The sequence below is a fragment of the Lissotriton vulgaris genome, chromosome 10 (assembly GCF_964263255.1).
Source record: "Lissotriton vulgaris chromosome 10, aLisVul1.2, whole genome shotgun sequence".
NCBI classification, from domain to species: domain Eukaryota; kingdom Metazoa; phylum Chordata; class Amphibia; order Caudata; family Salamandridae; genus Lissotriton; species Lissotriton vulgaris.
In genome coordinates, this window is record NC_141698.1 from 48,176,320 (window position 1) to 48,193,135 (window position 16,816).

At 44.6% G+C, this 16,816-nt stretch overlaps 1 protein-coding gene across 1 annotated transcript in view; it reads right to left on the reverse strand.

The window, feature by feature from the left end:
- The window catches only part of LOC147684575 (metalloproteinase inhibitor 4-like), a 69,503-nt gene that overhangs the window by 26,773 nt on the left and 25,914 nt on the right, over positions 1–16,816 (reverse strand). Inside the window, exon 4 of the mRNA XM_086942366.1 lies at positions 2,502–2,623. Coding sequence (XP_086798492.1) covers positions 2,502–2,623 — 122 coding nt within the window. The remainder of the gene's footprint in view (positions 1–2,501; positions 2,624–16,816) is intronic.

A 16,816-nucleotide genomic window follows, 5' to 3' on the forward strand; every position in this document is an offset into this window, starting at 1 on the left:
AATCAGGTCGGCTGGGGGCCAAGTGCAGGGATTTTTCCACAGGTGGCACCTGGTCCACACTCGAGCAGTCGTTGCACATAAACTGCTTGGAGTTGCTAGTGGGGTCCTTTGCGGTCCAGTGCTGGACAAAGGACAGTGCAGTTGTGTGTCCTCCTCCGGATGGACAACGTTTCGGCGGTCAGGTACATCAACCATCTGGGGGTAGCGGATCCAAGATGCTAGCGGACCTTGCACGGGATTTCTGGCACTTTTGCCTGGATCATCAGGTGTCGGTCATGGCAGAATATTTGCTGGGTCAACAGAACGAGGTGGCCGATTGGCACTCCTGGCACCTCCTGGATGCCAACGTGTGTTCTCCTTGTTGGGGGAGAAGTGGGGCAGTTTCATGGAGGATCTGTTTGCATCACGCCTAGATCATCAGCTCCCGAGGTTCTTCAGTTAGTGCCCGGATCTGTTCGCGGAGGCGACGGATGCGTTCCTGCAAGATTGGTCGGGCGAGCGGGGATATGCGTTTCCTCCATTTTCAATGATAACGCGGGTGTCGGCTCTGCTGCACAGTCAGTTAACGGAGGTGGTGTTGATCACACCTTGGTGGAGGTCTCAAGTTTGGTTTCCGGTTCTTCTGGAACTTTCTTGGGATTTTCCAATCCTACTTCCCCATTATCCTCACATTCTGCTCAATCCGGACAAGGTTCCCACCGGTTAGTCCAGGAGGGGTTGCTGCGTCTGATGGCATGGAGGATCTCCGGCGTCACTGGGCGCTCCCAGGCCTTTCGGGAAAGGCTGAGGAACTGCTCTCCAGATCACGGTCTGAGGGCACAACCAAGTGGTATCGGTCAGCCTGGCATAGATGGCGTCATTGGTGTGTGCGGCGGGGTGTTGATCCCGTGGGGACTGATGTAGTCCATGTGCTCAATTTTCTGGCTGGCTTGGCGGAGGATGGCCTAGCCTATCGGTCAATCAACACCTTTCGATCCACAATATCGGCTGGTCATGCCCTGGTGCAGGGTTCCCCGGTTGGGGAGCACCATTTGGTGTGTAGGCTTCTGAGGGGGATCCGCCTCTCGTTGCCTCCGGAACTGCGCTACTCTGTCCTTTGGGACGTGAACAGGGTTCTGAACTTGTTTTTTGTCTTGGCAGTCGAATAGATTTCTATCTCAAAAAGAACTCACAGCTAAATTGGCAATGCTGTTGTGCTTGGTTTCTTGCAGGCAAGTCTTGGATGTACAAGCATTAGACATCTCGGCCAGAGTTTTTTCCCCAGAAGTAGTGTCCTTCACGGTGAGTAGATAGACTAAGTCCAACATGAGGGTTATCTCATACCCGGCTTTTCCAGATTCCCCTAAACTGTGTGTGGTGCAGTGCCTTCGTGTGTATGAGGAAATGACTGATGATACCCGCCCTCCGGGAGAAAGACAACTTCTCATTGCCCTACGTAAACCATACAAGGCTGTTTCATCCCCAACTATCGCTCGGTGGATGCGTTGGGTGATGCAGGAGGCGGGGATTGATACTAAGCAATTAGGTGCTCATTCAGCGCGAGGGGTGATGGCCTCTAAAGCATTTGCCCTTGGGGCCCGATTGGAGGATCTGATGCGAGTGGCCGATTGGTCCTCAGATTCCACTTTTAAGAGGTTTTATTTCAAACCAGTTCTGAATGTGGCACGGTTAGTTGTCGACAAGCTTTGAACTGACATAATCCAAAGCCTCCGGTCCTGCCATAGAATGAAAATTTGCCTAGCCCCTGGTGCTGGTAAGTTTCAATTATATTAAGGACTCTGAGGCGAGGATTATCCCTCCCAATGATTTCCAAGAAGTGGACCCTCCCCGTACTGGATGTAAGTAACTCTTTTACGCATTCCTTATGCTTGGTTTCGGCTGTAGATGTTTTGCACTGTTGTCTCTATGTGATATTCTAGTGCTGGCTGTAGTTCTGTTTTTGACACTGCGGTTGTTGCAGGAAATGACGGTGCCAAACCGGATGCATGAGAAAACTGGATCAAATGCTTCGCACGAAGAAAGAGGAAGGGGAAGCTGCAGTGGGGCATGATGGGAGCCAGCAGGAGTGCGGAGACTGATGAAGGACTATACTGAGACTGTCTTTTTTTCCCAACTGTTCATGGGAAATGTAGTTGTTTGTGGTTGTTTCTTGCTGCTGTAAAAATAAAAGAGCGAAGGAAGAAAGGCATAATCCTCGCCTCCGAGTCCTTAATAGAATTGAAACTTACCAGCACCAGGGGCTAGGCAATTTTTCCTTTTCCTGCAATGGCTAGGTTTTCTGGGTTATTTTTCCTGCAAAAGGCAATCATTATGTATATTTTTTCTAGCTATTTTGTTAAACATCTCAACTTCTTGCAGTTGTCAATATTTAGAAACAAATTACGGTGATGTCACGCTCACTTATAATACAAATCTCATAGTATACTCTTTGTAGAATGGAACCCTCACAGCAGCCTCTTAGAGATCATCTTCCTAAGACCTGAATCTTTAAATACACTCACTGTACAACTGCAGCCTTGTGTGTAGGCTCCTCGGATGCCCTTTATCTGTTGCTCAGACAATTCCTTCCATTTCTTGTTGTAGTGGCAAAAGTTGAGATTCACACGGTTACCCCACTTGTTACCTGTCAGTCAATAGCACAAAAAATAAAATGGTCTCCATTACATTAGGCCATAGTAACATCTGTTATTTACAGCGCTTAGAAACAGCAGCTTCATATGAAAACATAATAATAACAATCAATCAATCAAGGAATCATAATCAATTTGAGGGTCTCAAAGAGCTGGAGTTGCTAAATAACTTTTTTTAAACTAAGGGAAAGCAAGGTGAAGGCACTCAATAACAACAATATTATTTTAAAGGCCTCCTTAACTGTTTCACAGAGTCGTATAAGACCTCTGCACAGAGAAGGGCATGAGGTCTGTCCCATGTGGTATTTGGTAGATGTGTCACTCATCTTTTGATCAACCAACTTTTATCAGACGTGAGACTGAGTTTTGTCTCTCCAGTGGATTCTGTCATTTCATTGATATAGGGAGGGGAGGGTCCTCTTTCTTTTTCTCAAACTTTCTTTATTAATTTTAGTAAGGCAGAAAGTATACATTGAAACCAATACCATTACAGTAGACCACAATGACATTCAAAAGTGCTAGTGGCGTACACAGATTTCTAATAGATGGGTTTCTCAGCGAAAAACAAACAAGCAAGTGTATCAACACAGTCATCTGAACAAGTCTCAGTGAATCAAGTCCCCAGGTTTACTCCACCTTCCCCCAAGTACCCCCCAAAAAGAAAAAGAATAATTAATGTGCATGAGTGGAATTTCAGAAGTAGCCAATGATGATTGGGTAGCACAGACCAGCAGGGTTGGGACGAGTGGCCAGGCCAAGCCTGACCAAGTCACAGGGTTAACACCTATCTCGTGGGGTCTCAGACTTGGAAGAGGTAGAGCACACTAGTACTGGTAGAACAGAAGAGGAGCGGCAGGCCTTTTGATAGAAATCCCACCAAGGTTTCCCATATATAGTCACATTTTTCTAAGGCTCTAGAAGGACATCAGCCATCCCCTACATTGTTAGGGTCTGCCAGAGGCGGACATGCTACTGCGACATTGAGGGGGCATCAGGTTTCTTCCAGGATGCAGCTAGAGCCATCATATTTGCCCCCACGCCCAGCCATAAAATGGAATGGTTCCCAGCTGTTTGATGCTTAAGGGAGTCATCCCGTAGCCTCAGGAGAACGTGTGTTCAGGAGAGGGTATCCCAAGACATCTTTCACTTGCGACATTATCTCAAACCAATAGGGTTGAATCATGGGGCAGTCCCACCAGATATGTTTAAAATCTCCAGGTAGGGCATAGCCCCTCCAGGATTCATTGCTCAGACGTATCTGGGTACATTTTCTTGAGTTTTGCAAGATATAAACACCAATCATGAAGCACTTTGTATTGAGTATCTCTCAAGCCTAATGAGTGATCGAATCCGGGAGTATACCTCCAAAGCTTGCGCCACTGCTCTATAGTAATTGTTGTTCCTGCTGTCTGCTCCCATATTTCAATATGGTGAGGAGTGAGTGTGCGAGCAGTGGCAGACAGGAGTGAGTAGAGAAAGGATATTCAGGCCTGTGACCTACCTGCTCTCCGTCCAAACTTCTATATGGAGGAACGTTCCCTGAAGGCTGCTACCCTGCTCTCTGGTTGGAGTACCCAATGTTTCAGTTGCGTGTAGTGATATAGTTCAGAGGCCGGTAGATTAAAGTCATGTTGAAACTTTTTGAAAGTGGGATATCCATGCCCATGAAATTGATCATATATAGTAAAGTATCCTCCATCTCATCATACATAAAAAGGCCCACCAATAGAGCCGGTGTGAAGGCTGTGTTAAAGTGTATAGGGGTAATATTAACACCTTGTAAGGGAGTTGAGCTCTGCAATTTTACCATATAAACAGTAGGACTGGGCTTAGTTCACGAAGTAGCGCTATGTGTAGTGCGAAGTGCACTTCGCACTATGCGAGCTATGCGTAGCACTACCCAAACTGCGAAGTAGCATGTTCGCACTGTGCAAGATGCTTTTTCAATGATTGCACAGTGCGGACAAGCATCCGGCACTGTGCAATCATTGAAAGCGGCATTTTGCCCAGTGCGAGCTGTAGTTTTCTGCAGCTCAAGTAGATTTTTATTCGAGCGGCAGCTTTCTCAATGTGGACTGGAAGTTTCTCATCGCGAGCGGTCGCGAGCATACGCGACCACTCGCAATGAGAAAACTGACCTCCCCGCGTTGAGAATCTCGCCGGGAGGTTTGTTTTCTACGCTCCCGATCGGCAACTTGATGTTGCTGATTGCGAACGAGGAAAAAGTCTTGCCAGGATGTCATTTTGCTTGCTCGTGGTTGCCAACTTGAAGTTGAGGAGCGCGAACAAGCAAAAAAAATGACCGCTGCGCTGCACTACGCTACGCGTTTTCGCACTGTGCTACATGCAGTTCACGTAGTGCGTAGGTAAGCTAACTTCGCAAACTACGCGAGCGTAGTGTAGTGCTTCGCCCAACGTTAATAAACAGAGATCATAAAGCGATGGGAGGAGAAGAACTTCCAGTTGATTTATTTGGGGAGTCCCTGAAAAAGATATAGGAGTCTCAGCAAACTGACATCTTTACTTCATTAATCCACCCGAGCCAGGTTAATTATAGTGGAGTCCAACGTTTAAGGTCGCCCTTCAGCTGATGCAGGAGAGGAGGATTGTACACTCTAAACAGGTCTGCCACCTCTGAGGTAATCTTCATCCCTCAGTAAGGCATTTCTTTCTGAACCCATTGGAAGGGAAGGGGGTGGACGTCGCTATCGCCTCCATATCACTTGTTGGTATGGTCAGGTTGAGGAGAAAGGATTTGTGAAGATTAATATGGAAACTTGCTACTGTTTGATAGGCTTGGAAATCTGCTTGCAATGCTGACAGAGATGACTTGGGGGTAGTGAGGAACAATAGCACATCATCCACAAACAGGGAGATTTTGTGATCCTCGGAGTTAAAAGACATCCTGTTGATTAAGGGTGTGGTACGCACTCTAGCAGCTAGGTGTTCAATGCTAAGGGCAAATAGAAGCAGGGAAGGTGAACACCCCTGTCTCGTGCCATGTTCCAAGCTAAAAAAGTCAGAGGCAGTGCCATTCACTAACAATCGGACCAGTGGGATAGTATAATCGTCCTGCACCATAGCTATAAACAGGTCAGCAAAGCGACGCAATGTATGGAAAAAGAAGGAATATTTTACCTGGTTAAAAGCTTTCTCAGCACCTAATGCCAGGAGCACCACTGGATACGCTTTTTAGTAGCTTTTTCAACCAGGTGGACCACCCTCCTCAGTTTAGCACAAGTCTGTCTCCCCTTGATGAAACCTGACTGATCAGGGTGGATCAATTCCGACATGTTGTCTTCTAGCTGATTGGCTAGTATCTTTGTATAAAGTTTGGCATCTAGATTAAGCAAAGCAATTCAATGGGAAGAAGTCCAAAAATGAGGGTCCTTCCCTGGTTTTGGGATAAGAGAGATCAAGGCCTCACCCACTGTTGGAGACAACTTAAGAAATTTGGGTACATAGTTAACTGAAGTCATCAGATGAGGTACCAACTCTGAACCAAAAGCTTTATAAAATTGGGCGGTGAACATATCAGGCCCAGGTGATTGATCTAGTTTAAGAGCCCCTATAGCCCACTGGACTTCATCGTCCCTTAACAACATCTCATGTCGGGCTGCTAGCACCAAGGGAAGATCCACTCCCCTCAGATTTGGGCTCTTGGGCTTGACACTCTCATTCCAGCCAAGCTAACTAAAGGACGTATCACACCTTCTAATCCGTGGTACGATGATACCCTTAAAGCAATGCGTAAGGACTGTAAAAGAGCCGAGCGTCAATGGAGGAAAAACTTTGACGATCAGGATAAGGCTAACTATTTATTCAAGCTTAAAGCCTATCACAAAGCCATCAGCACTACCCGCGCAACTTTCTATGCTGACAAAATTAGTTCCAACCCGAACCCATCTAAAGTGATCTTTAAACTGGTCAAAGAACTACAAAACCCTAGGTCGCCCTTCCCCAAAATTTCTTCTAACGAACAATGTGAGCAGCTGGCCACATCTACGCTACCTTTCTACAGAACCCTCCACACGCTGGGGAATTTAAGACATCAGCCTCCATCAGCACCCCTGTCACCCAAATCCCTGCCATCACGGCTGCTGACTTGACCAAACTCTGCAAGAAAGTGAAATCTGGCTCTCCGGCTGACCCGATGAGCCCCTCTCACTTCCTGGATTCGATTGACTTCTTCCTACCCCCCATGCTGGACATCCTCAATCTCTCATTCACTTCCGCTTCTGTACCCATAGCTTGGAAGCAAGCGTGGGTATCACCGATAATCAAAAAAACTACCCTGAACCCTTCTAAACCGGAAAACTTCCGGCCAATATCCCTCCTCCCTTGGATATCTAAAATAGCAGAAGCCCATGTCAATGGCATCCTCTCTAAACATGTGGACCTTAACCGAATCCTCGATCCATCTCAAAATGGCTTTCGAGCGGGCCATAGCACCGAATCTGCCCTATTGGCCACCACCGAACATCTCCGGACGATTTTAGACTCCGGTCAAAGTGCTGTGCTGATCCTTTTAGATCTCAGCGCAGCCTTTGACACGGTATCCCACGACATCCTTCTGAAACGTCTGGAGATAGCCGGTGTGATTGGCCTTGCTCTTGCATGGTTCCAATCCTTTCTTAAGGACAGATCCTTCAAGGTGTCAGCCCCCCCATTTCTCTCTAAATCCCATCCCATAACACAAGGAGTCCCGCAGGGCTCAGCGTTGAGCCCCTCCCTCTTTAACTTATATGTCCAGCCGCTTGCGGATGTGGCCAAAGAGTGGGGGCTCACGCTGGTATCATACGGCGACGACACCCAGTTGGTCGTCACCCTCACTGAAAGCCCGTCCATCGCGGCATCCAAGTTCAGAGAGGGCATGGCAGCGGTGGCACAATGGATGACGGATAACTACCTCCAACTTAATGCCGGGAAAACCGAGGTGCTCCTCCTTGGCCGAAACACCAGCCTATGGAATGAGCACTGGTGGCCGTCATCCCTTGGCACCACCCCACTCCCTAAAAACTGTGAAAAAAACCTGGGAGTCTGGATGGATGCTAACCTTAGTTTCCAGTCACACACTAAAAAGGTGGCAGCCACCTGTATAGGTCTCCTAAGGAACCTCAGGCCTATACTCGGATTCTTTGACGCAAAGACTCGCCAGCTAATTGTCCAGGCAACCATCTTGTCACGCCTGGACTATGCGAACGTCCTCCTCCTGGGAGCAAACGAAGCAGAAACGGCTAGGTTCCAACGAATCCAGAATGCGGCGGCTAGAACGCTGGTCGGTCTCCCACGCAGAAGCTCAGCCAGAGCCACCATCCGCAAACTCCACTGGCTGCCCGTGGAACACAGAGTTAAATTTAAAGCTCTCATCACGATCTTTAAAATTGTTAAACAGGGAAACCCCCCTCTGCTGCGAAACCTGGCCCGACCCTATGTCCCTGCTCGTGAACTTCGCTCCTCCAACCAACTTCTCCTGAAAGTACCCAGAACCAAGCTCTGTCGTACTGGAGGTCGCTCCTTTAGCGTTCTCGGACCCAAACTATGGAACGATCTCCCACTCAGCATACGTTCCATAGACTGTCTCCCAGTCTTCCGTAAGGCAATTAAGACCCTCCTCTTCCCTGCTCTCTAAGGCTTTTCTCTACTCTGCCTAGTAGGTGTGTGTTTGTTCTTCTCAGCGCCGGGACGCCCCATTGCTGGGGTAGCTGTTGCGCTTCACCAAACCTAGAAATTAAACCTAGAAAATTAGATAATCCAAGATTTCCATTTCACCTGTGGAGTCTGAGGTGTAAAGGGGTTCCTGATGTCTTGAAAATCTCGAACACCAACACCAGGAACATTAACTGAGATTACCGAGATAAATGAAATTGAGGCTGTGACTGTGGCAGAGGGGTTAAATCCAGCTCATATACCAAGCAAAAACGATGATGCTATAATTGTGGCCCAGGAGCTGGATGCAGACACTCAACACACTAGGGAAGTCGCCATTAACGCAGATGGAGAACTAACTGACCCCCTAATCCCCCCAATTACTAAAGATGAAACTATACTAAATGGCGCTATAGGGGGAGGTGGAGGCGATAAAGAAAACGACCCTAGTGAGGCATTTTTTTCAGTCTCTGATGGAGGTGAATGGTCTGAGGATGAGGAGGAACGTAGCTCCTGTGTGGAGACGGACACCGATTTGGAGGATAATATCCCGACCACAGCCATGAGGAAAAAAAAAGCTGACTGGGGTCAAGAGATGGAACACCAGGAGCATCAGGAGCTTACCTGGGATCACTCCTCAGCGCAGCTGCTACTAGGAAGATCCCATCTGGAACAAGCTCAAATGTCACTACTTGAGACAATTCATCAGGAGATATTAGCACATCGCGAGGAGACACGTCAAGACAGCCGAAAATCACAGGCTGCCATGAGGAAAATGCAGGGGTAGTGAGAAAGCTCTCTAAGGCATGCGCCACTACTGGGGACAGAGTGTCAAATCTAGAGGAGAGGGTGGTCGCAACAGAGACTGAGATGGCAGCTGCTACGGTTAAAGTTGAGGCCCAATGCTCCCAAGTTATAGACATACAATGGAAGCTGGAGGAGATGGAGAATCGGCTCCGAAGGAATAACCTTAGAGTCCTAGGAATTCCTGAGGGAAGAGAAGGGTCAGACATCCGAGCATATATTGTGAAACTTTTCCAACAGGCTTTCCCTGAACTGCCCGGATGGGATTGGACGAAAGAGATACAGAGAGTCCACCGTACTCCCTTCAAAATAAGAAGAAATGCTAAAGAAGGAGACAAACCTAGGGCAGTGTTGATTTTTCTGGGTAACTTTGTGCTCCGACAGGCAATCTCGGAAAAGGCAAGACCGGATGCAAAGAAAAACTGCGATGGTGTTTCTTTCTTTGTCCGCCCGCATTTCTGCCATGTGACGGTGGAAAGACGCTGGCGGTTAAGAGGGCTAATAAAGCCCTTTAAAGATAGGAAACTTCAAGCTTACCTAATAAACCCAGCCCAGCTTAAGGTTATCAATGAAGGGAAAACACTATATTTCTAATTTGAGATTAAGGCCAAAGAATATTTGGATAGCCTTGATAAATAGTAAATGTTCAGAATGGGAAAAAATGTAATGTTTACAGTCCTCATGGGTGGCAAGCTTGGATAGGCGGTGTTTAAGTTGGTCTTTTCATAATTTTGGTATTTGTTCTATTTTCCGGGTGTAACTTTACTGTAACTAAATAACAGTATTTTGGTATCCTCAATCGCAACTGCATGACCATCACATGCACAAACTAGTGTTGTGCGCCTCACAGTGTGGGAGGGTGTGTTGGGTGGACAGGGAGGGGGGTGGTTTGGGGAAGAGGAGTTTGGGAGGGGTGGGGGGGCTTGTGGGGGGTGGAAAAATAAAAAAAGACATAAAATGGAGTTCAGAATGCATTGTTATGGTCGAGATCATATTAGGACATAGTAACCAGTTGAATCAATCGAAAGATAATACCAAATCTAAGAGGCAGAAGATGAGGATAGGTCAAATTAAAAATAAAAATGTCAGACATTAAAATATGTACATTGAATGTCGGGGGGCTGAACGACTGGAGGAAAAGACAAAGAATGACCCACTTTGTCAAATTCAATAAAATTGATGTGTTATGCCTCCAAGAAACGCACCTCCCCTGGGCAAAACGAAACCTTCTGTCAATGAATGGATTTGATTTGGTTGCTTGCTCATTACAAACCTCAATGGTCAGAGGGGTGGCTATTCTGAAAAAGAAAACCCTGGGGGGTCAAGAAGGTAAGAGCTGATAGCTATGGCAGATGGGTGATCGCCGAGCTGGAGTTAGGATTTACCATCTGTGTAATTTATGGCTCAAATGGTGACGACCCAGAGATCTTGGATTTTCTGGAGAGCGAACTTGCAGGTTGGGTGGTACCTATAATAATATGTGGAGATCTAAATATTTCTGCTAGCTGGGAGAATAATGTAAAATATATTGGTCGAAAACCACGAGTCTACAGGGCAATCAAATCCTTGAAAGAATCAATAGACTTAGCAGATATTTGTGGTGTCAAGGAGCCTAATAATTCTGGCTTTACATATTTCTCAAATCCTGCTCAGAAGCATTCTAAACTGGACTATTTTTTTATCTCTACATCAGAGATTAATAAAGTAACTATTACTAAACTACCAAGAATGCTATCTGATCATAACCCCTTAGTAATAGCCTATCAGAGGAGCTACCGTAGAACAACTAGACCTCCATGGTCTTTTGAGAGGAGATTACTGGAGGATGCCAGATTTGTTGCCCATATCAAGAGCTGGGCAGAAGACTTCTTCTCGGCCAATAGATATAGCGCCTCCAGAAACATAGTGTGGGTAACTATTAGCTATTTGACTAAATTAAGAAACGATGACAGAAGAGCCAAATCAAAATTACTAGATAGACTCATGAATATAGAGGAAGAGCACGTGAAGGTCATTGCATCAGGGGGAGACGGCAGTGGCAGTCATAAAGCACTCATGGCAACTAAGGCAGATCTCCAGAAAATCTCCACTCAGAAGGCGATGGGCGAATACCAGGCTACAAGAGCCAATCGATATGAAACTGGTGAACACGCTGGTAGAGCCTTGGCACTGCGACTTCGGCAGGAACGGTCCAAAAACACCATAAAGAAGATAGAAGAAAGGGGCAGAGAATATACAGAAACCACAGATATCCTGCGTGTCTTTAGAGACTTTTATAAAAAGTTATACGATGAAGAAATAATGATCGGGGGCGATATATGAATTTAGAAGACTCTGGTCCTCGTCTTGATCCCTCTCTTCAAGAGGAATTGGATAAAGACATTACTGAATTTGAAGTTAAAACTGCCCTACAGGAATTAGCTCCAGGGAAGGCTGCCGGCCCGGATGGCCTCCCCCTGGAGGTATACAAATGTATTGAATCCGAAATCATAACCCTATTAGTGGATCTTTTTAACGGGATAGTATATAAGGGAGAAACCCCGGAATCTTGGAAAGAGACATACATCATTATCTTTCACAAAAAAGGGAAACCCAGCGAGAATCCGGGGTCATATAGACCGATATCCCTAATCAACTCCGACACCAAGCTTTACTCCAAAATATGGGCCTCTAGAATGGGCAGGATTATTGGCGGTCTTGTCTCTCCGTGGCAGCATGGGTTTGTCCCCGGACGAGGCACTACTGATCATACAAGCAGAGCAATAGCTATATTCGACGCCCATGCTGCCATGGGGGGGGGAGTCGCCATGATCCTGCTCAACGCGGAGAAGGCTTTCGACCTCGTGGTTTGGAGCTATCTGTGGAACATCCTGATAGGGAGAGGTTTTGGGCAAAAAATTATCGGAGCTCTGAAAGCTATGTATCTTAATCCCGTGGCAATAGTTACGGTCATGGGCGAGAAATCAGATACCTTCAACATTAAAAGAGGAACCCGGCAAGGATGCCCATGCTCCCTAATCCTTTTCTCCCTATATATTGACCCAGTCATTCAGGCAATTCTGGGATGCCCTAGGTTAAAACCGGTGATAATAAATGGGTTTGAAAATAAAATATTAGCCTATGCGGACGATTTGGCCGTATTTACTGATGATCCCCAACAAGCAATGTCAACTTTGGTCGATTTGACAAAACAATTTGGTTCCAATTCAGGTTATCTATTGAACGAAGCAAAGACCCACATAATTTGCACAGGGAATATAGTAAAGGCAGATTCCAGATATGTGGAAACAGCAGTATATCTGGGGGTTACAATTAACGCTGCTGTAGAGAAAATAGTGGAAGGTAATTATTTACCACTTATAAAATCAATAGAGACTGACCTAAAAAGATGGGATGGACTGCACCTCTCTTTGATTGGCAGGATAAATGCAGTCAAGATGTCGATGTTTCCGAAGCTATTATATCTTTTTAGGGCCATACCACTATTTATTGAGGGAAAAAATAATGTCAAAACTGGAATCTGTCTTCATCAAATTTATTTGGCAATATGGCAAAGTAAGAAGGTCAACAAGTCTTCTATCTCTCCCGCGGGAAAGGGGGGGCTTGGATCTCCCCAACTTAAGGTTATACCACTGGACCTGTCTTTTAATACAAATGACGACACTTTTTCAATCAGATGTCCATACCAACAATGTTAGATCGGAAGCATATCAACTCCCCTCTATCTATGAATTAATATTGGGAAGAAAGGCGACGGGTACCATGTTATGCGAAGTAGATCGCAGATTCTACAAAAAAGCAAGATACAAGATTATTGATAGTGCTTGGAGGGTATGGAAGGCTAGTAGAAAACTGTGCAATATCCCCAAAATTAATGCTTATATCCACATCCATAGATTCAGCCTCTTTTCAAGGCTTGGGATTGGAAGGGCCTTGAAAATATGGAGGGAGTTGGGCATTAAGGCACTACGAGATATAACGGATGCAGAAGGGATTATAAATGTTGAGGAATTAAAAAGGAGGTATGGTATTCCAGATAATCACTGGTTTGCCTATACCCAGGTTGACCGCTCCCTGAAGGCCATTAAACCAAAGCTGCCTCCCCCAGAAAATAGTCCCCTCTTGGATGCATTGTCCAATGGATGCAATAAAATTAAGCCTATATACAACATCCTTCGTGGAGAGATCCAAGATGATGTTGATAAAACAGAGGTTGCATGGTCCACTAAACTAGGGAACCCGAATGTAGATGTTGACCAGGCTATAGCATTGAATAAAAGAATATTTAGAGCCACAAACTTAAGAGCTCAACACTATAAAACGGTGTTCAATTTATACTATACCCCGGCAAAATTATACACATGGGGGGCCAGAGCGGATGATAACTGCCCAAGATGTGGGGGGGACAAGCAGACCTTCTACATATGTTCTTCTCTTGCACTCTCTTGACTCCAGTGAAGAAAGAGATCGAAAGATTATGGGAGGGGCTGCTAGGTCATAAGATCGATCTATCCCCTACCCTGATGATCTTGGGCACAGATTCGAATTTAAATTTGGGCAAGGAAGAAGAAGCATTGTTGTTTATTTCTGTAGCCGTCCTTAGGATCCTGATCTCTGCGTGGTGGAAGGATACTGTTGCACCATCTTTTCAAATGTGGTTATCCAGGTTCCTTGGTATATATAATATTGAGATATGCCTATATGAATATAAGAGGGGGAAAGTAGGGGACTTTGGAAGAAGGTTCTGGGCCCCGGTAACTAAATGGAGGGAGACTCACGCAAAAGATGTTTGAATTGCTACTTTGTATATTCTGCTGTTTTTAATATTGGAAATATAATCATGCACCCTGTCTCCCCCTTTTATATACTGACGGTTTTATATGAGCTTTCTATTTCAGAGGTCTTAATTATTTATCTAATGTACGTTTGGATTGAGTATTTATCTTTTGTATTTAATGAACATGTGAATTAATTATTATGCCTGTGTCCTGAATGATCAAAGTATGTACTTTTAAAAAATTTTGTGATGTATTTTTGACTCCAAATAAAAAAAGAAAAAAAGAAAAAAGAAAATCTCGAGCTTTGCCCTCTTCGATAGTTATGACTTTCCCAGATTCCCAGTGTAGCTGGCATATGTATTCTATTTCTGATTTGGTTCACAGCTGTAGCGCCAGGTGTGATCCCACCTTATTCCCATCTTCATATGTTTTTTATCAAGATGTAATAGGGTTAAATCTGCTCTATATGTGTAGATGACGATATGTTTCCCTCATAAAGCAATGAACTTCCTTTGTAAGACTGGGTGGGTGATTCTTTGTGAGCTTGCTCAGCCAGTTGGGTGCCTGCCAATTTGAGATCTTTGCTGAATGAAGCAATAAAATAAATTTCCCGCTAATAACCGCTTTAAAGGCGTCTTATGTTGTAAAGAAGTTAATGCCCTGGGGATAGTTCGTTTGAAAGTAGTCCCTGATTGTCTAGTGGATTTCATATCGAAAGAGACGATCCCATGTGAGATGAAAGCTAGATTCTGGAGCGTGCCGCTCCAGATTGACTTCTAGCGGGGCATTGTCTGAGAGTGCGTTGGGGTTGAAACTAGCAATCATAATAAATAGTATGTTGTATGGATTGAATAAGGAAAATGTAATCCAATATGAATTCGTGAGATGTGAATGGGAGAAAAAATTATAATTTTGGGTTGTAGGGTGTACAGTTCTCAATGCACCTATCAAACCAGCAGTTGGAATGCTTGTTTCACAGCCTTGAAGAATGCACCTGTTTGCATTCTGTGGGGGTTTGTATTATCTAAGACAGAATCACAAGCAAGGTCGAAGTCCCCTATCAAAATAATATCCCCTTCAGCAAATCTACACAATAGGGAAAGTAAGGAGTGAATACCTTTGCAATGTCGAGAGTTGGGTGCGTAAATAGAGCCCACCGAGAACATGCATCCCCTTAATGTTCCCTTGACCAATACCATTTTCCCCTCTTTGTCAGTCTTAATACCTGTGATTTCGAATTTGAAAGAAGAGTGAAAGAGAAAGGGAAAGAGAGGAGTGGGTCACTCCATTAGGTTTAGTGGTGGCTGATGATTTGTATATCAGGGGTAAGCCTTTTGTCTTAGCCTGTGGGCCTCACTACACTTGAGATGTGTTTTCTGTAATGATCATATATCTAGTCTCTGGTCAAGTATGTATTTCCAAAGTTTGTGGCATTTAGCTTGAGAGTTAAGCCCTTTGGCGTGTTGGGATAATACATGTTATACTATGGATGGATTGGAGTATGGTAGAATGCTGAGCCCAGACCCAGCGAATGTAGAAGCCTAGTCTTTGGCCCTTCCCCTGAATCACATATTGATCCAATAGAACAGACCCCTGTTCCCACCCTGTCCCTCTCCCTATTGAATCACCTTATGGCCCCCTATGCAACATCAATAACAGTAAAACAGTAAAACCTGGGAATACAGTGTCCCAATAGTATTGTAGAGTTACAGCAGCCATTTTAGATTTAGGCGTTTTAGACAAAAAAGCTACTAATGTATTCTGCAAGATGCTTTGGAGTAGTAGGGTAGCCTGATGGTTGGCATTGCATTGTTAGAGCAGAGAAATACCAGAAGGGTGAAAGTTCCAAATGCTCGCCCACAGAAGTCCCACTGGACTATTGGCTCAATCCTTATGCCTGGGGGTTTCGAAGCGGACCTCACCACCCATGATGGAGCTGAAAGTTTAAATAAATACCATACTTTACACTAGACATTAACACAAAAATGCTGAATAAAATGAAAAAAGGAGATATGCTTTTCTTAAACCTGAAAAATTAACCTGTAGCATGATTTCTGCAGTAAGCACTCATTTCTAAGATAGCTTCATTGCTAGGCCAGACCAGGCCTCTTCCACTGTCTAATTGTCTTCATTAGTAAATGATTGCTTCTAGTAAATTCTGGACAATGCAATATTGTCTGATAAAAGATTTATACTCGACTTGCTTAAACATGTCACCTATCTAGAATGTGGTGACTTTAAAAAGTATTCCTTTGTTCTCTAAGCTACATGTTCTCATTTTATTTGGATAGTTCTAGCTACCACATGTTCACGATATAGAATGCTGAATAGTATATTAGACAATAATGTTTACATGAAGACCTGAATCTCATGTCTTTATATTATAAATTTCAACTAGAATGTTTCAACTTTAGAATAGTTTATTGTCACTGAATAGCTAATAGTTAGGCTCTGGGGATCTCATGGGAACTCAGAGCATTTATTTCTAACACACATGAATGTTTAGCAACTAAGTTGACACTTTTAGATAGCATCTAACCGAATTTGCTTGTTTGTCGTGGAAATGGAGGAAGAAGAAGCAGACCATCAGACAATCTTTCCTCATTGGCTTAAGATGACCTAACACCAGCTCTGTTTGTTACATCTGTTTTGGTGTTATAATATACAAGTTTTTAGTTAGAATTAAGGCAGTGCAGCCCAGGCTATTTTTCAGCAACCATTCTATTTTTTCCTTCGACCTTCTTGCCCTATCCCCTGTAAGCTACTGATGGCAGTGATTTCTGTTTGCTACCACTTTGTAGATGTCTATTTCTTAACAGTAATTGCTACTGCTGTTACTATTTTTCTACCTTAAAATTTGGATGGTTACTTCTGTGACTATATGATGATTCTGTTTTGAGAGAAGAAACAAGTTTCTGGAACTAATCTTTATGAGGAGTTTGACTTCAAATGAAA